At 40.9% G+C, this 21,759-nt stretch overlaps 1 protein-coding gene across 1 annotated transcript in view; it reads left to right on the top strand.

Moving 5' to 3' along the window:
- Nucleotides 1–19,812, top strand: part of MAP3K8 (mitogen-activated protein kinase kinase kinase 8) — a 23,472-nt gene extending 3,660 nt beyond the window's left edge. The window contains exons 2-9 of the mRNA XM_008930064.3: nucleotides 3,068–3,192; nucleotides 4,120–4,471; nucleotides 7,636–7,800; nucleotides 9,264–9,525; nucleotides 11,706–11,812; nucleotides 15,877–16,029; nucleotides 16,661–16,907; nucleotides 18,403–19,812. Of these exons, the coding sequence (XP_008928312.1) occupies nucleotides 3,158–3,192; nucleotides 4,120–4,471; nucleotides 7,636–7,800; nucleotides 9,264–9,525; nucleotides 11,706–11,812; nucleotides 15,877–16,029; nucleotides 16,661–16,907; nucleotides 18,403–18,536 (1,455 nt within the window). The 5' untranslated portion in view covers nucleotides 3,068–3,157 and the 3' untranslated portion in view covers nucleotides 18,537–19,812. The remainder of the gene's footprint in view (nucleotides 1–3,067; nucleotides 3,193–4,119; nucleotides 4,472–7,635; nucleotides 7,801–9,263; nucleotides 9,526–11,705; nucleotides 11,813–15,876; nucleotides 16,030–16,660; nucleotides 16,908–18,402) is intronic.
- The last annotated feature ends 1,947 nt before the right edge of the window (nucleotides 19,813–21,759 follow it).

The following is a 21,759-nucleotide window of genomic DNA, read 5'->3' as shown; positions in this document are numbered from 1 at the left end:
CGGCGGACAGAGGGCTGGGGCTGCAGTGCTGTCCTGGGGTCGGTCTCTGTCCGCCCTCGGCCTCCCGAGCCCCGCCGTGTGTCCGCGGGGGTCGCTGGGTCTGCGGCACCTGCGCTGTCCCCGGGGGCTGCAGGGCAGGAAGGGGCTGGAGCTGGAGCTGGGCTCTGCCGCTGGCAGCGCTGGGGGAGTTGGGGATTTTCTTCTTCCAAGTGAACATGTTCAGTGCTGTCGAAATTGAGGTTGTTGACATTTCGTGTTCCTTAGCAGTAGAACTTTTCTTCCAGTGGGATTGTGCCTTTCGAAGTCTGTCGATAAGTTTTCTTAAAGGCACATAAGGACTTTTTTCATCGCTGATGGGAAATGACTTGTCACTTAGATCAAAACATTATTCCCTAAAAGCAGCAGGAGAGATCTTTATTATGGGTGTATGATTGTGTTGAGCCAGTCTATGCAGTTTTTGGCTAGTTTTTTTCATTTTGGGTTTTGGGGGTTTTTGTCCGTTTGTTTGTGGTTTTTTTAATTTTATTTTTATTGTAGTTTTTTAAATTTTTTGCTTTGTTGATCCTTGACACCCAGAAAGTCCCACAGAGGCTCAGAATTCTGGTATCCAATTACTCTTATTTAATATGATGGATATAAGTATGCTCTCAGGCAGCACACTTCTCAGGCAAAAGGGGTTGAAAAGCTGTGCATGATAAATAGAGAAATAAACCTTTGGCTTGCAAATTACTCATGTGATGATGTTGAAATATTGGCAGAACTGGAGAAAGAGTCTTTTGCTTTAGCAACTGACTTAAGTGCTTGCATATAGTTTTATTTTTCTAGTGCAGGTAAGACCAGTTTTTTAGCTGAGAATCTAAGTAAAACCTGCTTAGTGATGTAATTTCTTCATGAGCCTGGGTTATATAGAATGGTTAAAATATTATGTGAGTGCTCACCACTGATACTAGTACAGAATTTTAGGGATAAAAGGAGGAGTGAATTCTGTGTTGGTAAATTGACACCTTTTTTGCCAGTGGTGGAAATATAATACTAAATTGCTGCATAATTTAAAAAATCAGCTTTTATAGTCTAGATAGTGCTTTCATTATGTAAACATTTAGTGTTTAGAATTTGCTAGATATAGGGACAAATAGAATCATAAAATCGTTTAGGTTGGAAAAGACCTGTAAGATTGTTGAGTCCAACCCTTAACCTGGCACCACCGAGCCCACCACTAAACCATGTCCCAAAGTGCAATTATGTCTACCTGTCTTTTAAATCCCCCCAGGGATGGTGACTCCACCACTTCCCTGGGCAGCCTGTTTCAGTGTTTGACAACCCTTTCAGTAAAGAAATTTTTCCTAATATCCAGTGTAAATTGCTCCTGGCACAACTTGCGACAATTTCCCCATGTCCCATCATTTGTTATTTGGGAGAAGAGACTGACCTCCACCTCTCTACCGCTTCCTTTCAGGCAGTTGTGAAGGTGAAGGGTTTGCAGCTTTTCTCAAGCACTAAAAGCACAGAACTGAGAATATGCAGGTTGTAGTCACTTTTTCTAGTTATTCAGAGCTTTTTGGGTAGTAGTGAAACTGCCAAGAATAATAGTAGTATTTTGCTGTAGTTTGGGGATATTTTGAGGAACAGAGCAGAGCTGGCACTTACAGAAAGTTACATTTGGTCTAATCTGTACAGTTGCCATGTACATGGAAATGCTATCAGAGAGTAAATTAGTTTAATTGTGGTATGTACTTGTCTTTATCCACAAAAGACCAGAGCATCTAGAGGCTCATGTTTTTCTTCAGGAAGTCCCTCAGGACTAGTTTGTAGCTTTACCTGACTTTACACATGTTGCCTCTCAGTTCCTTTTATGACTGCACCGTTTCTTTTCTTTCCACCCCTGCTAATTCAGCACCGAAAAAGCACAACGAATAGAAGTCATGCAGTGGGGAAAAGTAGAAATCTCCTTTATAATGAAAAGTAATCATTTTCAGGCTTTGTTAACAGCCTATAGCTTGGTCATGGAGCAGGAAGATGGGGTGATAGGGGTTAAGAAACACCCATATCATCTTTTACTTTTTGTGTAGGTTGGAAAACCTTATCTCTCTGAGCATCCCGGATACAAAGCCTGTGTCCTTTCTGATTGACTAGTGCTAGTGACCACAAGGTTTCCAACCTGGCTGCCCTAATGCTGAGGGTGCAGGTTGACTGGAGTCTGGGTGAACTGGTGTAGAGTGCTGGTGAAAGTCACTCTGTCCATCTTGGGGCAATGGGGGGGCACAGTACTACTCTGCCGCTGTCACTCTCAGGGTTTGGGTCTGAGTTGGAAAAGGAACAAACACTCTTCTTGCCTTTTCTGACGCTGCATCTGCTGTCCTGTCCTGCCTTTTGAATTTTCGGCACGTGGTCTGAATTCTTTGCCAAGTCAGACACGTCATTTTACTTGGTTTCCCTCACATTAGAGCTGACGTAAATACTCTAACCCATGAGAAATATGCGCCACAAAGCTTCCACCTCCTTGCGGTGCGGGTAAGAAAGATAGTGATCATAACCAGAAACTGTACCTGGGTAAATGGCATTGCTTCATGGCCTCAGGGGACCGAGTCTGCTGCTTGTCCTTGAGATAAGGTTGTGTTTGCTGCTTTTCTTTTTTCCTTTTTTTTCTTCTTACTTTTTAAGTGTCTTTTAGTCTGGTTGTTATCTCTTGCCCAAAATAGATGGTTGCAGTGGATTATGAAAAAGGGAAATGAGAACTCTCTAAAGAGGCCATGCTCTGCTTAGTTCTGCTAAAGGAAAAGGAGATTCTTCTCTCTTTGCTATAAACAAGCATGAGGCAGAGAGAATAAAACTCGGGACCTAACCATGGAAAAACTATTTTTCACTACTACTTGGAAATCTGGATGATCATACAGTAGCTTGATTCTTTTTTGAGCTGTCATCTTTTTCTGCAGAAAAATCCCCTGTTATCTCAGCCTTGTGATTACTAGTTTTTCTTTCCGTGAAGCAAATGATCTATGTAAGTACAAACCAGTCCTTCTGCTTGAGCTGGTATGCGATGTCTTTATTTGTTTTGCTTTTTTAATAGACTGACACAGAACGCTGCGAAATTATCATCGGAGGTAAATACGAGTTCAAAAACCATGACGACTTCAGGGATTATATTGAGACGTTTTTAATGGTTTTGAGTGATGTAACCAGGTTAAATACGGGGTAAGTGCTCTAGACATTTATGTGTTGAAAACTGTTTGTGTCAGTATTTTAATGACTGACTATGCATACATTTTTAATTTGAAGAAGTAATTCTCTCTGACATAAAGTAGAAATCTGGGATAGGAGGGGACTTTTTGGGATAACAAACCCAGTTTCCTATAAATCCACTTCAGCAAAATAGTTGTAATAGTAACCTAAACTATAAATCCACTTCAGCAAAATAGTTGTAATAGTAACCTAAAAAGTTATTTTTATGACTAGTGGGAGCAGAACAAACTACTGGAAACTGCTTCAAAAGCTCATTGCTTTTATGATTACTCAATTTCTGACTTTCTTCTGAAACTGGTGAAAATTTTCGTTTGAGTCTAGTTCTGATCAGTTATTTACAAAAACAATATAGGTTGTGTATCTTAGGTGGGGGCTTACTTGTGCTTTGTACAATGATATTAACAGATGCTCCATGACCTCTCCTTCTTTCTGGATACATCACATAAATTGCCAGTAAAAAGTTGGACATAAACTAATTGAGAATGTTAATATCTCTATCATTCCTTTCCAAACAGTGAATTCCTTCATTTGTATTAAGGGATGCATATCCATCACAGTGGTGTATCCTTACTGTACCAGTTCCTCTAATGAAAAGCTTTATCATAATAAATTACAAGAATGAATGATAGGGGAGGTTCACTAATAACTTCTAAATACATTTCACTAGCAAAGACTTTTCCATTTTTTCTTCACTCAGGCCACTAGTTATGATTTTCTTCATAATTTTAATTTAATAATTTAATTTTCTTGATTAATTTTAAATCTAACTGTATAATGATGAGCTGTTGATCACCCTCATCACTTCTTTTCATTCTTAGTTTCGTAAAACAAATTTATGTGAAAAGTGTTTTCAGGTTTGTTTCTTTTTTTTTTTTTCAGGAGTGGTTTTACAAAGTGGACAGTAATGGAGTATATGAGCACAGGCAGTGATAGCAAAGAGGAAATTGACTTTTTGCTGACTGATCTAAATATGTCTAAGGTGATAGACATCATGGAAAACCTTGAAGACATCGCAGTCTATGAAGACAGCTTATTAACAATGTGTGAAGAGGCAAATCAAAATGATGACCGTTCAGAATCTTTACTGTTTTGTGAAAGGGAGGTTTCTTTTATGTCCTCTGTCAAATACGGGACTGTGGAAGACCTGCTGGCTTTTGCAAATCAGGTGTCTAACACTGCAAAACAATTTAAAGGATGCAGACAACAAGAATCTGGAATCCTTTTGAATGTGGTATGTCCATTTTCTTTTTACTTGACATTTAGTAGAACTAAGGAATTAGAAGGTTTTAATGAGTGTAAATAAAGATCACCCCAGTCCCAGGGATAAAAGTCAGGCTGTGGTTTCTTATGCAATCCTGGGGCTGGAGGAAGCTCTGAGACCACCAAGCCTAGCCCCTGCAGTCTCAGGGAGCTATGGAGAAAGATCTGTTCTTCAGGAGGATCCACTTTATGTTACCTCTTGGTTATTCTTGGAGATTAGAAGATATTTCCCAGTATTGAATACAAACTTGAGACCAGCAGTAAAAAGGCAAAATACACAACTCACTGTGCTTTCAGTACTTAAAGGGGGCTTATAAAATTCACAACTCATATAAAAAAGAGGGAGAGTGACTTTTTACAAGGGCATGTAGTGACTGGATGAGGAGGAATGGTTTTGAACTAAAGGAGGAGAGATTTAGATTAGATGTTAGGGAGAAATTCTTTACTCCGAGGGTGGTAAGGCACTGGAACAGACTACCCAGAGAAGCTGTGGATGCCCCATCCCTGGAAGTGTTCAAGGCCAGGTAGGATGGGGCTCTGAGCAACTTGATCTAGTGTGTGGCATCCCCTGCCCATGGCAGGGGAGTTGGAACTAGATGACCTTAAAGGTCTTTTCCAAACCAAGCCTTTTTTATGATTCTGTGAACTATGATGTTTTACAGGTTTGGGAGACAGTAAGGGTCTTCCAGTGCCTTGTGTTCATGCAGTAAAAAGAGTTCATTATGCAAACTCCCAAAAATAAAGATCTAGGATCTATTGATATCATTACTAAATTCACTCTATCTGCATAAAATGTTAATAATAGTAACATAATGAGAAAAAGCACATAGTATCAAATGTGGTTTTAAGAATTACAATATTATGTAATATCTCACGCTAGTAAATTCAAGTATAGATGTGTTGTTTTGAGATGTGTTCACTTTTTCCCTAAAATTATTTGTGCTCTACAAGCATCTTTGGATATTAGTATCATTTGACTTCTGTTTAAGATCAGTTGCTCTAGAAACAATCAATTATGAAATGGAAGTTTGTTCATATATGGTTGTGCTGCTGCTACATTTTCTTAAGATGTTCCACTTCTGTCATCTTAAATATCTTGTATGTATTATGTTTTATATGTGAACACTGGTTGCTGAGGCTTACTGGTTGCTCAGGTGTAAAATAGCACAGGGTATTATTACTTTATTCCGATTTGGAGGGAGTATTGCAGTGTTGCAAAACAATCACTTTTCAACTCTGTACCATTGAAATGACACTTAGTAATATTAAATGTTTCCTATACTTAGGGTAGACACTGTTCTACATACTCATGGTTGTTTTGCTTGTACATTGTTTCTGCAGATGCATACAATTGGTATGAACCAAGTACTATTAGGTCCACGTGATCCCATTAAGCAACTGAGGGCTGGAGGCAGGCTGCATGCATTTCAGCAGGGGCATCTACATTGTAAATACCTATAGCATTTTAGTTAGGATCAGGAATGTTTCTGATTGCCTGGTGACCCTCACTGACTGCATCCGTGGCTCACATCACAAAGGGTCTTAAAGTGCACAAGCTGAATTTCTTTGAGTTGAAACTAAACTGAAGGATGCATTGCAGCCACAAAGTAACATTCACAGGGCCCGGCTGGGAACTAGTCCTGAAAGCCTCCTGGAAATGTGAATAGTGTCGGGGTTGTTGCTTTCTAGCTCTGCAAATCCACTCTACTCAGACTACTATCCCTTCCAGGATAAGGTGTAACCCATGGTGGATTAGAAAGTCTCAATCCCTTGAAATGCAGAAGGCAAGCAAGATGTACAGATTGCTAGAGGTGTACGGATTGCTTCACAATAAGTACAAGGAGGGCTCATTCTCTATATCCTAAGCAAAATACTGTTTATTAAAAGACATCCCCCCTGCTGCCAAAGGTTAAGAACTTATCCTCCCCAAATTTAGGAACTTCAAAGAATTAATTTATTTCATGTAGATACTAATCACAAATGACAATTTTAGGAGTCAAGAAAATACTTTCCTAATTGAAAAACATGAAGGTAGGTTAAGCATGAAAGACTGTGTGTGTTAAATCTGAAAAAGAAATCTAAACCAAATAATCTTAATAATCTTAATATGCTGTTATCTTAAAAAGGGTAACTGAAGAGCTGAATATGAGGCCATGTGACAGACATGAAGTGATAAATATCCTTGATCTGGTTTTATATCTCTTCAAGAATCTTGATAAAGTAGCAGTAAACAGGTTAATGACATTCCAAATACTGACAATACCATATACCTCTGAATTAATTAGAAGAATATTCATGGAAAACATTATTAATTCTTTAGCTGAGAGATTAAGAGACTGAAGAAATAACATCAGACCTCAGGCAGTACTCACATGGCTGTAGTTAGGTGTTTGGTCCCTCTCTCTGTCACATGCAGAGTGAGGGAGCTGACTGGAAGAAAGATTTAGAGCGAGATACTGACTTAGGTGCCCTGAATTGCTTCCTGGAGAAACCCTCCTTGCCTAGTTGATGATACAAAAGAGCAAAAGCTCCCAGCATTACCCACATAAAGCAGTGTCACTCCTGCTTTTTTTTTTTCTTTTTCTTTAAACTATGGTATAAAACTAGAGGAAGGTGGCTGGTAAAATCACGGCAGGCTTCTTCAACCTTCTACTAACCAGCAGAAACTCTGATACAAGATGGAAAATTAAAATGAGCTCCCCTAGCAGTACATGTGATATTAGGAAATGCTGAAACTCTTGCTCACATTGTATAAGATAAGTTGTGAGTAACAGGTATGTGGCACAACAAGTTAACAGATTACAGGAAGGACAAACATGTGCAGGTAAATCTAATAACAAGAGGTGGGTAATTTCATTAACCCAGCTGCTGTTGTTGTTGTTTCAAGACAATTAATTGCAACTTACACTTTGAAAGTTAGTCACTGGAGAGAAACGTGGATGCCTGCTCTGTGAATGAGTGCCACACCTCACATGCTGTTCCCATTTGATGTTTCTAAATAAAGACTGCTGAGCTGTCATGCAAATATATAAGTGATATATTAATTTTTTTTTCTGACTACATGTATAAAATTAATTAGGTTTGAAGTAGTTTTAACTTCATTGTGATTTTTTAATTATTTATTTAACTCCACAGATCACACCCAAGAATGGGCGCTATCAGATTGATTCAGATGTGCTCCTGTTTCCATGGAAGCTGACTTACAGGAACATTGGCTCTGATTTTATTCCTCGGGGAGCTTTTGGGAAGGTGTACTTAGCCCAAGACAGAGAAACCAAGAAACGAATGGCATGCAAACTGGTATGTTAGTTTGGTAATTTTATCTCTGAGCAAATATTGTACGATGTAATGCATAAAGTATATTTTCAAATATGTCTGCATCAAATTCCACTGTTGGCTGATGATCATCTTGGTTTTGTCGGCCTACACAAGGTAGGAAAAATGCGCATTTGTAACTGTTAACTTGTTTTAATTTTTTGGCTCTGAGACTGCAAAAGTTTCTGAGTTTTGAAAGTATCTGTAAGTATATGTAACTGACACATGGGCTGTGGTGTGGGAGTAGATTTTCTGCTTGTTCTACTGTACTCACATGGTAAAATATCAGTGTGAGATCAAGTCCCTGCTGAAGGTGATAGCAAAACCCTGTTGCTGCAGATGGTTTTACACCCTTGTCCTTTAACTAAGATTTTCTTTACTCCAGTGCCATTAAAGTCCCTGAGAGCTCAGTACACGCAACTCTTACTGTGTTTTGGGCACTGAGTTAAGGTTGAGACATGTCTCAAGAAAACTGCTGAGCACTGCCCTACTTTTATGCAAGCCAACATTTTCTTTCAGCTTTGCCTTCTAGCATACTATTCTGAATGGAGCAGTAAATATTCAGGGCCATAAAAGCTCAGCTAGGTCATTGCTCTATGTCCCCCAGCTCATGAATAAGTACTTGTATTACTTTTGTGTGGAAGAGTTGGGGAGGCAGCTGTGTGTCCTTCTCTTGCAGCCAGTGTGTCCATTTGAGGACAGATTGAGTTTGCTGCTCCCGCATAACCCACTGCAGAATTAAAGCATCATAATGTTTCTGAAAACACAAACAATATTTTGCTTCGAAATAAAAAACTCTTACTTGGTTCACAGACATGAGTCTGAGGGAAGGAGAATAAAAAGGGTGGTAGTAGATTTTCTGCATGTAAGCAAACACTGCTTTCATTGTCTTAGCAATCTGCCATCACTACTTTTTGAAGAAATAAAGTGCTGCTGGGTGCTCACTTTAAAGCAGGTTTGATTTCTCACAAGCCATAAAACAGTGCTGGTAAGGACTGAATTGAGGTCAGTAATGGTCCTGAGCAGGGTTAGTCTGCAGACTATGCTGATCCACCTGTCAGGTGGGTGTATAGTTCTGGTAGAGCAGATGAGACTGCACAAAGCACTGGAGAAAGCAGTGGGAATTTTATCTCCTTCACCGGGAAGTTTGCATAAAGCTTTTGCATAACCACTGGATTTTGACGGGAATAACTCTTGCTACATTGCTTTTTCTGGAAGATTGCACTTTTTATTTGGGCATGATTCCAAAATCTCTCTCAGCTTTTAACAGGATGTCTGTCAACTGCAAAGGAAGAAAAGTCACAGGATCAAAGTAAAGCTCTGCATTTTAACAAGTGGATAGGAGTACTTTGCTACTTTCTTTCATATTAATCAGTAGCATAACTAGAGTTAGTATGGGTAACTTGTTTTTTGAACTGCTCTTCTGTGGTTTTGTTTCAATGTCCTAGGTCCCAGTGGAACAGTTCAAACCATCAGATGTTGAAATACAGGCATGTTTCCGTCACGAAAACATTGCTGAATTATATGGCGCTATTTTGTGGGATGAGACAATCCATCTCTTTATGGAAGCCGGAGAAGGAGGATCTGTCATGGAAAAGCTGGAAAGTTGTGGTCCTATGAGAGAGTTTGAAATCATTTGGGTGACAAAGCATATTCTGAAAGGACTTGACTTTCTCCACTCCAAGAGGATTATCCACCATGATATCAAACGTACGTCTGTGTGATTCCTTGGGGTACTTTTGGGTCCAGGCTGGGCTGGGACCCTGAGGGAGAGCCTGGGACTAAGCTGGAGCACATAGCTTCATGTCTCTGGGAGGGAGGGATGGATAATGCTGAACAAGTGGCAAGATCAGGTTCTGGAGGTAATAGTTATTTACATTATTTATTAATTCACTTCATTGGGGAGGATAATTAGAATGTCATAGATACTTTGCCGTTTGTGAGAAACTCAATTTAAATAAAAACCTAAAGAGTGAAATTATCAGTCTGCGTTAAGACAGAGGTTTCCAGCTTTCCATGTATATTCATCCTGAGTGTTTCCATGCTCACCTTTGGCTTGCATCTTCTTTTAAGTTTTACATGTCTACATGGCTGTTCCTCAGTTTGTGACACTTTGGAACTAAATACATAATTCGTGCTGGTTTTTTTTTTCTTTCAACAATTACAGCAAATTTTAGATGTCACAACCTCAGAGACTTACAACTATAAAACTGCTTAATTTTTCCCTTAATTATTCTTTCTCACTTATAGTAAGAATCTTTCCCGTGGGTTTATTGTAATTGGCAGTAACAATGACTTTAATTAAAAGGTCTAAAAAACAAACCAGTCCAAAGCCTACTGCACCTAGATAGTAGATAGGAGAACCAGTCCATTTTGAATGCAATGGATATGAGTGTGTTTCTATTTTCTCAGCCTTTTCCTGTGTTGCTGAATGCAGGGCAGGTGCTGAGGCAGAGGTCCTCCAGGGCTGATGGCTGCCAAGTGCCTGAGGGTGAGCTGGGAAGCCTGGGCCTGAAATGGCAACCATGCCCACTGCCTGGCAAGGGAGCAGAGGTGTTTTCCCTTGCCAGGTGGAATCAATAGAAAAGGCTGTTTCCCAAACACCTCTCATTTCTTCCTCACTCCATCTGCTGCTATTGAGCTGCTATTGAGTCTGTCCCAGTGATACAGAAGGAGGTGGGGATTTTATTGAGAGGAAAAACTGCCCTGAGCCAAGAAAGGGAGAAGGACATTCTGGCTCTTGGGAGGTGTTCAGTGCTGCCACTCATTTTAACCCTTGGTTGGAGAGCAGTTAAACCGTGAGGCTGTTTGGTGGAGGGAACTTCAGTCCAAAACAAACTAGGGCTGGGTTGAATCCCAGGCAGGCAGCAGAGCCTGCTGTGCTGTGGCAGTGTGGCCCTCTGCACTGTCTGTTATGGGATGTTTAAAATCCATGTCTTCAAAGGTATCCCTAAAACTACAGACTTAGGTAGTTTTGTAGCACTGGTAAGCATTGCTTCAGGAGTTGGTACTGCAGAAATTAAACTTGTGTCTTCCCACTGGATGGTCATGGTGGGCACTGTCAAGATGGAAAATGGCCCACAGTTTCCTCTGGGAGAAAATGTGTTTCTGTTGTGTAATTTGGAGACTTTTTTTTACCATGTCTTCTGAAACAGCAAACAGGAATTTCTCCAGGCTCTCACAGAGCACTACATTCATAAATATTTGATCAGAAATAAAGCTGCAAACAAAACCTCGGAGTACAAATTTATGCCTTAGGCAGAGTTCTGTGAAGGAAAGTGAATTAAGCAGATACTGCTGCAGTTCAGTGGGAGTTTGGAACATTTGGTCTTTCATTATTTTTGCAGCCGTAGTCTGTTCTCCACTGTCACACTGAGCTGCTCTCACTGACCAGTGCAGGAGACTGGTGTGGCTGCTGTGGAGGGGCCTGAGTTATTCTGTTTCTGTCTTCACTTAAATTGGTAGTGTAGAGACACCTCTTAGTGACCAACAGCTGTGCTGTTCATAGCCAGACCTGCACAGCATGCCCTCCACCTCGGAGACCATTAAGTATTTTGAGAGTACTGTGCTGAGATGCCTACCAGTCTTCCACTTTCCTCCTTTACCCTCAGCTTTTTCTCCCTATCTTTTTTCCTTTTTTTTATTTTAAGCTAGGAAAATGACCGTTGATTCTTCTTTTACATAAACCAGTCCAGTTTGATTTGAAGATATGATTTAAAATTGGACCAAATGACTACCAGATCTGTTTTGGCTAGAAGGGCTATTGGCTGTAGAGACTGGTTGTGCTAATCTCTCTTCTTTTTCAGGCCAGCATCTGAATGAAGCAGGCATGTTGTGAAATAAATGCCAGTGCTAGAAATTAAATGTTGTCAATTTTGTTTTTCTTTTAGCAAGCAACATTGTCTTTATGTCAACTAAGGCTGTTTTGGTGGATTTTGGCCTAAGTGTTCAAATGACTGAAGATGTTTACTATCCCAAAGACCTTAGGGGAACAGAGGTAAGAAGCTGGAGGGGAGAGAAGCTCTTACCTTGTATTACTCTTGTGGTTGTGATACTTAGGCTCATATTTGAAGCTTGAGGGTTAGAAGTGTGCATAAAAGAGTTATTATAAAATTTACAGAAAAGTTACAAACATTATTATGGTCTCAATTATATTCTTCTTTTCAACTTGCTGAATGGAGAACCAAGTGTTAGGCTTTGAAAGCCATATCACTTTCTCTGCAGTCCCATTTGTTAGCAGTTATTCACTGAAGTCAAACAGTACTCTGGGGAGGGTTGTTTGCTGCTGGTCAGAGACACTTCAAACAGGAATTTGTTCTTTGCTCTAGCAAAGATTTCTTCTGAGATATCCACTACGGACTGGGGTGACCTACTCAACACAGTGCTTTGACTCCTCCATCAAGACTGCAGAAATTACACATATCTGTGTTTCATCTCTTAGCATTTCTAAACTCTGTTCACCATCTACATGTAACTTTTTGGTTCTTCGAGGGTTATGTGTGGCACAGTTGATTATTAGCTGATAAATTTGCTTTTAGGCATAACACTGATGGAGGTGGGGGCCTTTTAAATGTTCTCAGTGACTTTGAGTGTGCACAGAGGTCCTGCACACCACTTGGGCTGCATTCATGCCAAAGTGTTTCCAGGGCTGGAGCTTTAACAAACAACCAAGCAGCAAGAATTAGGTTGGATAGCTGCTGCAGATGTGGCTTCGCGTGCTCTCTGTTGCTGGAGGAGATTGTTTACAGGAAACCTCAGCTGAAATGTTGGCACTTAACCACTTTGATAGTCTACCACATGTGTCAAGAGGAGATACTTGTGTAACTGACAAAGAGCATTTTGCTCCTTGGAAGGGTAGGATAAATTAAGATTTCACAGAAGGTCAGGCTTGTTTATTTTCAAGATAATTGAGGAAACACTTGAATGTTTTTTTTCACTGGCCTTCTAGTCAGGGGAGGTAAGAGCTTAAAATGCTTACTGAACTGGAAGCAGCACGCTTTCTGATGTTTAATGTGTATGCTTTGTTGGTTTTTTACTTTGGTTTGGTTTGGGGTTTTTGTTTAAGGGGATTTTGGGTGCTGTTAATGAAAATAAGAACAGTGAGTTGGAAGCCTTGGTAGGGTATTTCCCAAGGATGGAGATTTGTGTAAACAGGAAATTTCCAGGTTTGTGGAGCAGACTGGTGATGATCAATTCCTGGGTCTTGGAGGGCAGGTGAAGTTCATGTTGGTAAGAACAAATGAAAAGTGAAAAACACTTCACTGTTTTCACTTTACTAAGTGACACTTAGCCTTTCATTTAGCAGGAGGAAAATGATTCTGTGCAGTCAAGCACCTGCAGTCATGTCCACAGAAAGCTGATAATCCCCACAACCCTGAAATATGGCTGTGTTTGGTGTTCAGTGTCTCAGGGGAGCAGTAGCTAGTCCTTGGAAGTGGCAATCCTGCCACAGCACTGCAGGCCGGAAGTGAGGTTGGAGAGAGAGCACTGGGAAAGGGGATTTTCAGATACCAATCAAAGACTTATAGACTAGGATTCATGATGTTCCTATAGGCTTTTCTGCTCACAGTCTTTCTTCTAGGCAACTTCCTCTCCACAGTGCCTAGTCCAGTCCCTCATAAATGCCTTCTGTAGTCTGGATTTCTTGATTTTATTTTTTTTTTCAAAGTAAGGTCTTGACTCTCCAAAGTCCTCCCACATTTTGCGTACCTCTATTATGCAACCTTAAGAAGTGATGCAGTTGTTCAAGAGTGCTGTTTCTTCATACAGTTGTGATTAGGACTGTCACTGCCATGCAGCATCGTGCCTGAGAGCTGGCTGTTTTCTTTTACATCTGTATTGGCAGGGAGTTGTGTCCTTGAGGGAAGCAGCAGGTGGAGTTATCTTTCTTCTGTGTGTGTTCTCCTCTGGGAGTTAGGATCTTTGTTCATTTCTATAGCAAAGGAAGTCTGAATATAGTGAATCTTCATTGTGTTTGTGAAAATGAGTAGTTACAGTTTGGGCCAAAATGATTGAAAGGTAGTTAAATTTTGTTTAGTTTGCGTATTTTGAAAAACCTGGTATTTCTGCTTTTGTGTACAAGTCATACAGCACAATAAACTGTGGTTGTGATGAAGCTCTGCAGGAAATACTTTTGCTAGGCAGTTGCTACACTTTCTGTTATGCCTCTGTCACTTTGTTAAAAGATGTAAGCTTCAGTTTATCACTATTTGAGGGGAGAAAAAAGTTGTCTGCTAAAGTTTGAGTGTGGAAGGTGTGATTCGTTTTTAGGAATGCTAAACCAAAACTAGCCCAGCATGAAGAAAGGACTGGTTTTTAGCTGGGCTGTGTCTTGGTCTGACTGGCAGGCAAGTGCCAGCCCAGCATTCAGAAGGAATGAAAATGGGAAGGTATCCATGGCTTGGGCTGTCTGCTTTGGTGACAACAGAGTCTTAGATCAGTCTGAAATCAGAGCTTGGGTGCCCATATCATTTCTGCATTTTGTCCCTGTGCAATCCAGGTGCATCCTGACCATTTTCACACTTTAACTGCAGACAGGATCTTGTACCAGCATCCTTTTTCCCCTCATAAAGGCAGCTGCTTTTTGTTTATATAGATTTCACTCAAGTTGTGCTGTATTTGCCAAAGACTTTTTTTTACGAGATGAGAAATTCTGTCCTTTGCTCCTTATGAGACTTAAAGGTAGAGGTGCAGTCACACTGAGATTCTGTCTTAGCCCTGAGGAAAGCAGTGGATAAGAGTCAGTAGCAGCTGCAGACTCTTGTTGAACCTTTGCACACAATCCCAATCAGAAGTTCTGTTTGCAGATTTGGTATGTGATTTACTGGGAAATATTCCTTGGAATTTGCGTGAGCCCTGCAGCCGTTCTCAATCTGTGCTAATAAGTAGTTGAACCATGTGGTGATGACTTAACTTCCTGCCCTTGTGTCAGTTAATGACTTTTAATGTGATTCTTTGTGACAGGATGACTTGAACTAATTAAAGTTTGTTTGACTCCTTTAGAGGGAAATTGGCTGAGGGAAAAGTAGAAACCAGAAGCAAATACTGTGGCTTGCTAACCTAGTGTGCCATGGGCTGTGTCCACGTTGTGTTGAAATCTGCTCCCCGATCCAGTGGCGGTGGCAGAAATGTGCAGGCAGCTCCTGCCAGCCATGGGGTGTGCCTCCTGCATCCTGTCTGTCTGGTTCTCCTCCAGCAGCACTCCAAACTGCTTGGAGCTGGCAGGAGCTTCCCAGCAGGTCCTTCTTCAGTCTTGACAAATTCGAATGTTTCAGTGAAATGTTTGAATGAAAACTGTATTTTGGTTTAGACAAGATTCAAATTTTTGGTTTGAAAAAAGGATAGAAGATGGATTCTTGTGCCAGGTGCTCTGGGGGGTAATCTGGTGGAAAGGGCATGCAACAGGGCTTAAGGGACCTGACTTTTAATTTATACTTTGCCTAGACCTGGCTTGTTCCTCATTATCCCATTTCTTAGGATAATGCTTCAATATGCAGGTTATTGGATAAGAAGACGAGTAAGGAAGTCGGGAGGCTGTTTATCTGTCAGTTCTGTTTATAAGAGTTGTATGGTATCCAGTGTAACAGGGATTTGAAGAGTGGACTCCTACCCACACCTCAATAGCTGTCAGTGCAGGTCTCCCTCTCTCTTTAGCCAAGTGCACACCCATGTTGTTCATGTAGAATGGAGCAATGCCAGCAGTGCCCCACAAACCAAACTGGCACTCCTTTTGCTGTGGAGGGACGAGGTTTCTGCTGCCCAGCTGAAAGAAGCAGAGCCATGGCTTGAGCAGCTCAGCCAAGTCCCATAGCTGCTGAGCTGTGGTCTGTCTGGGGAGGGCAGACTTGGAATATGAGTTTGTCCAGGTGCTATATCTTTGACTGTGGTATTGTGCAGAGCACAAAAATCTCATTCCCCAGATGGTGCTTGGTCTTTAGGCTTCAGGTACTATTGGCATGCATCCATTTAGAGGGGGGTTTCTCGGATCACAAAATGTCACAATTAATTTTTGCTTGTTGTTTTCCCTTAATGACTAATCTTTGTTTTTACTGTTCTCCACAGATTTACATGAGCCCTGAAGTTATCCTCTGCAGAGGCCACACAACAAAAGCAGACATCTACAGCATGGGAGCTACAATCATTCATATGCAAACGGGAATCCCACCCTGGGTGAACAGATATCCTCGTTCTGCATATCCATCCTACCTCTACATTGTAAGTGTCCTTAGCAAAACCGTAGCTCAGTTTCAGTTGAAGAGTTTCCTGTACTCGTGTTGGGAAAACTCCAGTCATATAAAAACTACCAAAATATTTGTCAGAGAGATGATATCATCTTTTTTGCTTCGGGGGAGGGAGGGAAGAGGTGGGTTTTGATCATTTAGGGGAAAATAGAGGCTGAGCTGGAGTCATCTCTGTGATTTGTGTTGCAATTTACAGACCGTGGGTTTACTGCAAGGGCAGGGTTAGAACAGTGTGAGACTTGATTGAAACAAGCCCATCTGTCTTTTACTTGTCTGTTTTGCTTAGAAGTTGCAGTTAAAAACTGGAGCCTGGCAAAATTTGATCTCTGGTTCTTCCAGTGTGGCACAGAAACCTGGTGATTCTGCATTGCACTGGATTTTAGGCTGCTTGAAGTTTCTTGGAGTTTTTAAATTCATTATAAAATCTGATTTTATGAAGGTGGATTTTGTGCAGTTGCATGTTCTTTTCTAATTGATCAGCTCAACTTAGGGAGGTGATGAGTTGTAATTGGGGAATTCCCAGACCACTCATGTGATTATCTGTGACTTCCTCTTCCATTGTTTTTGGAATAACTGTTTCAGTGGTCTTTTTTGCATTCCAACAGATACACAAGCAAGCTCCCCCCTTAGAGGACATTGCTGAAGACTGCAGCACTTCCATGAGAGAGTTGCTAGAAGCAGCTCTGGAAAGGAATCCTAATCACAGGCTGTCTGCAGCCGACTTACTGAAACACGAAGCCTTGCACCCACCCCCAGAGGAGCAGCCACGGTGCCAGAGTCTGGACTCGGCATTGTTTGAAAGGAAAAGACTACTTGCGAGGAAGGAGCTGCAGTTGCCAGAAAACATTACAGGTAATGGTATCAGGCTTGCTTACCTTGCACGTTTAGATTTTACTTCGCGTCAAATCTTGATTTGAGTGAGTGTTAAGAAGCCAACGAAACTCAAAACGCGTCTGGAAAGAGACCAGTGAAAATCCCAATCGGATGAGATCAGACCCAGAGGTCATTAAGTGATCTGTAAAACGCCCATTGACTTCAATGGGTAGGAACTCAGCCTGAATTCTGCAGCTCCGGAAGGACTGGCTCTTGAAAAAACCCTGGCAATCATTCAAGGCACTTCATGAAGTATAGATGGTTGTCCCAAATTGCCTTAATTTGCCACAGTACTAGAGATGTTTTATAGATACTAGTGATTTGTCAACAACAGCAAAGTCCAACAGACACCACCACCAAATCTTTTTGCCTCCTTGAGGAGAAAGATGCACGCAAAGCCATACTAAGGTTGCTGAGCATCAGCAGTACAAGCCCTTTGTTTTAAAAACAAAAATGACTGTAGGATAGAACACAGTTGCCCTTGTGCATTAGTAAGTGGTTTATGAGGATAATACATGAACCAGGTAGGAAACTCAGTGTGCCCTTGGATTGTATCAAGACCAAGGGAGATTTAGTGCCAGCAACCTGTGAACAGGCTTCAAAATTATTTTCTTCTACTTATAAAATACATTAGGAGGGTTCTGACAAAAGACATGAAAAGAGTCACCCCAGATAAGGGGTTTATTTAATTGGGATAAGTATTTGAAAAGATATCTATGCAAAGTTTTGGGTGCTGTAATGCATGATTGTTGCAACAAATTTACTTAACATTTAAATCAATCATAGTCTTTGAATTTAGAATGGCATTGTACCTTCTGGATTTTACCTTGAGGTTGCATAATCCTTTGACAGGCTCAGACCATCTGAATCAATTGTTTTGAACATGAAAAAAATATTTGACCATTAAACTAGAACTTTAGTGTAGGTACTTGAGATTCCAAGATACTCATTATACAAGTATTCAGGGGAATTCTGCTATTGCAAACCAGGTCTGGTTTCTTCAGACCTTGACTTAAAAGACCTAAAGAAACTGAGACTGACAGTCCCATATTCGTTCTGTATTGTCACACCCAGACAAAGATGATGTCATCTGTTTAGATGAAAATTGCCCTATGATGAAGCAGAATTTTCAGCTGGCAGAAAGTTAGCAGGTTTTTTCTTTGTACCACACTCTCCTTTATCACTATAGCTCCGTGGATGAGGAAGCTGTCCCAGCTGATGGAGGCTTTTTTTGAAATAGTTGAACGCACTTGCTGTTTTCACTTGCTAACTGCTTACCTCTCTTTACCCTAGAGTTGATTTGTTATACTTCGTGAGGTTTGATTTATGTTGTCCTTAAAAATGAAATTTTCTAAACCACAGATTAGTAAAATCAAATAATAGGCCAATTATTCCAGTAATACCTACAGTCACGAAAATAAACTGCTGTAGCTATTTGTGCAATAATGACGTGCTTTCTCTTTTTCCTTTTTAGATTCCTCATTGTGTAACGGGAGCATGGAAGAGTCAGACCTGCTAAAGAGGCAAAGATCACTCTACATAGACCTTGGAGCTCTAGCTGGTTACTTCAATATTGTTAGGGGACCACCAGCCTTAGAATATGACTGACTCGGTAGCATTTTATGTTGACGGGTCAGAAATGGACCTCTACCTCTTAAAATTTGATTTTAAGACTTGATTTTCAAATTTGTACATAAAACTATTGCCATTGTAGGCTGTCAAATGTGAATAGTGTTTAATTGCACAGATGATTAAGCTAAACCCTTAGGGGCTCTGATAAGCTGATCCCAAGCAACGGTACTTGTGCGGCTGCTGGTTGACCGACAAGAAGATGGCAAAAAGAACACTGCTAGGAATGTCTTAATCCAGGATATCTTCCTGTGCTGGGCCTTGCACTTTTATAAAACTTATAATATATGCTTGCAAATAATGTCATGAAAAAATATAATAATAATTGAACATGTGGGCTATAAGATTCAGTCTCTCTGAGCTGTCCTTAGAGCAAACCCTCCCCCACCCCAAAAAAAAAAAGAAATCTTTGATTTAGCCGGTCAAAGACTGGTTCAGTCTTGTTCTCTCTTTAAGATTTGGCCATCTCTGGTCATTCTTGTTGGAAATCAGGGCATCCCTTAAGCTGAGCTAATTTCTACCAGCTGTCTCTGGAGTCAAAGCATCACTTGGTTACAGATTTGTGTGAACTTTGCATCTTCCCTGGGCTGCGGAGCTAAGCAGGTTGCTGTCCATTTCTCTGTGGGTGGAGGGAATCCTTCACTGGCTGTATTGGCTAGCTTTGGGAGTAGCACAGCAAGCTGGCCCTGGCAAAACGTGGCAGTGATTCCACCTGCTTCCTCTGTTACAGCTACTGCAAGGATATTTATGATAGTTTTCAAGGGTAGATCAAATGTTATTCCCTATTGCACAGTAACAATGGGCAGGCTCCACACTCTTGCTTTTTAATACTTTAAAATTGTACACATGTATAATTGCTGTGAGTGCTACAGTTTGGAAAGCGTGTCATTAGTGACAAGCGGTGTTTATGTTCCTATGGAAATGGAATTATATTGTTTTTGCTGTGCCTCATACATTTGAAACATGATGTTTTGGATGATAGTAAAACTATGTAAACTGCATAGTTCTGTACATCCCATGGGATGAGAACGTAAACTTTTATAAAACTCTCTTTGATGCTTAGGATGACTCTTTATAAGCATTTGTGTTTAATGGCATACTGTGTATGTTGTACACTGAATCTGTTCTGAAGCACGGTCTCTTTTTCATATGTCTGTTATTTAATGCTGTTCCTGTCTAACACATGATCTTAAACAGATGATTTCTAGTTTGATACTGATATTGTCATATGAATAAATCCAGCTCAGTGCCTTGAGACATAGTCACTCTGTTCCTTCATCTTTGAAAACAGTGTGGGGCTGTGACTATACTTGGGCCAATCTCCCCTGCTGTGGTCCAGGTACACTACAGGCATCATTCCATGTATTGGCAAGTTGGGTGAAGGTGATTGTTGATGGATGTTTGGACTCTGGTAATAGATGATAAGTGTTTCTGATAAAATCTTATTCTCACACCCCAGTGATCCTTATGGACTGCCTGGATGTTGCACAGTGGTTGTGTACAACATGCAGTGATTCAGTCCTGATGTTAATTGCTGCAAAAATTTCTCCTGGGAATAACCCACTTGCTCCAGTGCTTTGTGCAAATTCTCTGGATGACTAGCTGCTTAGTATTTATACTGACTGTAGTGATCAGGATATTCAGGGATCAGATTTTCAGTGCAACTGACTTAAAGAAAACACGATCTAGTGGTTTGGATGCTCACCTGTGCTTTGAGAGACCTGGTTTCAATTTTTGGATCTTTTGCTGATAGCTTTTGACCTTTAAGGAGATTCATAAAATTAGTAGGAAGCAGTTTTTCAGGTAACTGGAGATGGGTTTATGATCTCTTCCCCAGTTTCCCTTCAATAAAACTCAGGCACTTATTCTCAGTAAATAATGCATGGGTGTTTCGCAAATGCTTATCAAGTGCCTGTATACTTCAACAATGAGATCCATGTCAAAATTACAGGCTGCTACAGGAGACTTCTACCTTTGCTTAAAAAACCTTACATTGATTTTTCCTCTTATTGTTTTCTGTTATGCCATTCTCCTTTCCCCCACGAAGTTAAATGATTTACCATAGAAATCTGTCTATGGGGACACTACTTAATATAGACACTATTTAATATTTGCATTAGTATACTGCTGTTATATATCTACTCAGTAAGAAAGTAATAACTAATCAGATTATCCAAAATAATTACAGTTTATGTATTGCCAGACATAAATGATAAGGTTTGGCTGAGTGAATCAATAGCTCTTTATAGACACATCCACATGCCTAAAAAGTGTGAGAGCTTCATGATAAATATCACTTCAGAGAACTGCCACACAATCAACAAGTAGCTGTTTAGGCACACCAAACACCAAGCATTGCTCTCAGCTCTGTGATCTTTTTAATAGCTGAGGACTGTTTTTCAGGTGAGCCTCAGGCTGCAGCTAAGCAGGGATTTCTCTCTGGAGCAGTATGTCATATCCCAAGCATATCACATCCCTCAAGCGTATCCCACAGTGGTTGATCCCTGTGTTGTGTAGGTTCACCTGTTTGTGCCAACACCTGGGGAATGAGGTCAGGGAAATGAACTGGGTTAGAAATATCCTGGGAGGGGAAAGATTATTTCTCTAATCTGGTTGCCTGAGCAGCTGTGTACTTGGAGCAACGGAGTCTGGAGGTGAAGAGGAGGGAATGAAAATGGGTGGTGAGAAAACCCTGCCGGCATAAGCCCTAGGGGGACGGCTGGTCAGCACTGAGCTCGATTTTGCAAATGATTTGCCTCTGTTCGTGTTGATTTCTGGTGTGTAGTTTCATTTTCTCTTGGGGGAATACTGAGAGTCAGACTAACTGCAAAGGAAAATACAAATGTGTGGCCCTTGGCCAAGAATTAGTCCCTTTGTTGGGACATTGGGGAAAGAAGTGTGTTGCTCTTCTGGCTAAATGGCAGGAGCAAAGAAGCAGTTGAGGAAGAGTCACTGGAGACGTGACCCTGCTGCAGCTGGGAAGGCCACACTGGTTGATTGGACGGCCTGGGATGTAGGGAGCTGCATGGTGCTGTGTATGGCCAAAACTGGGAAGGCTGGAAATAACTTCCCTTAGGGCTACACTAGCTGCTTCCAAGGCAGGCTCAGATACCATGGAGAAAGACTTTGCTTCCTATGCTTCGCTTTGCATCCCATACACAGGGACTTTGCAAATTCCCAGTAAGGGAGCACCAAAGCACTG

Source organism: Manacus vitellinus, unplaced genomic scaffold (genome assembly GCF_001715985.3).
Source record: "Manacus vitellinus isolate BGI_N305 unplaced genomic scaffold, ASM171598v3 scaffold_3_pilon, whole genome shotgun sequence".
Taxonomy (NCBI): Eukaryota; Metazoa; Chordata; class Aves; order Passeriformes; family Pipridae; genus Manacus; species Manacus vitellinus.
The sequence above is the reverse complement of the archived record's forward strand: the minus strand, read 5'-3'. Positions and strand labels throughout refer to the sequence as shown.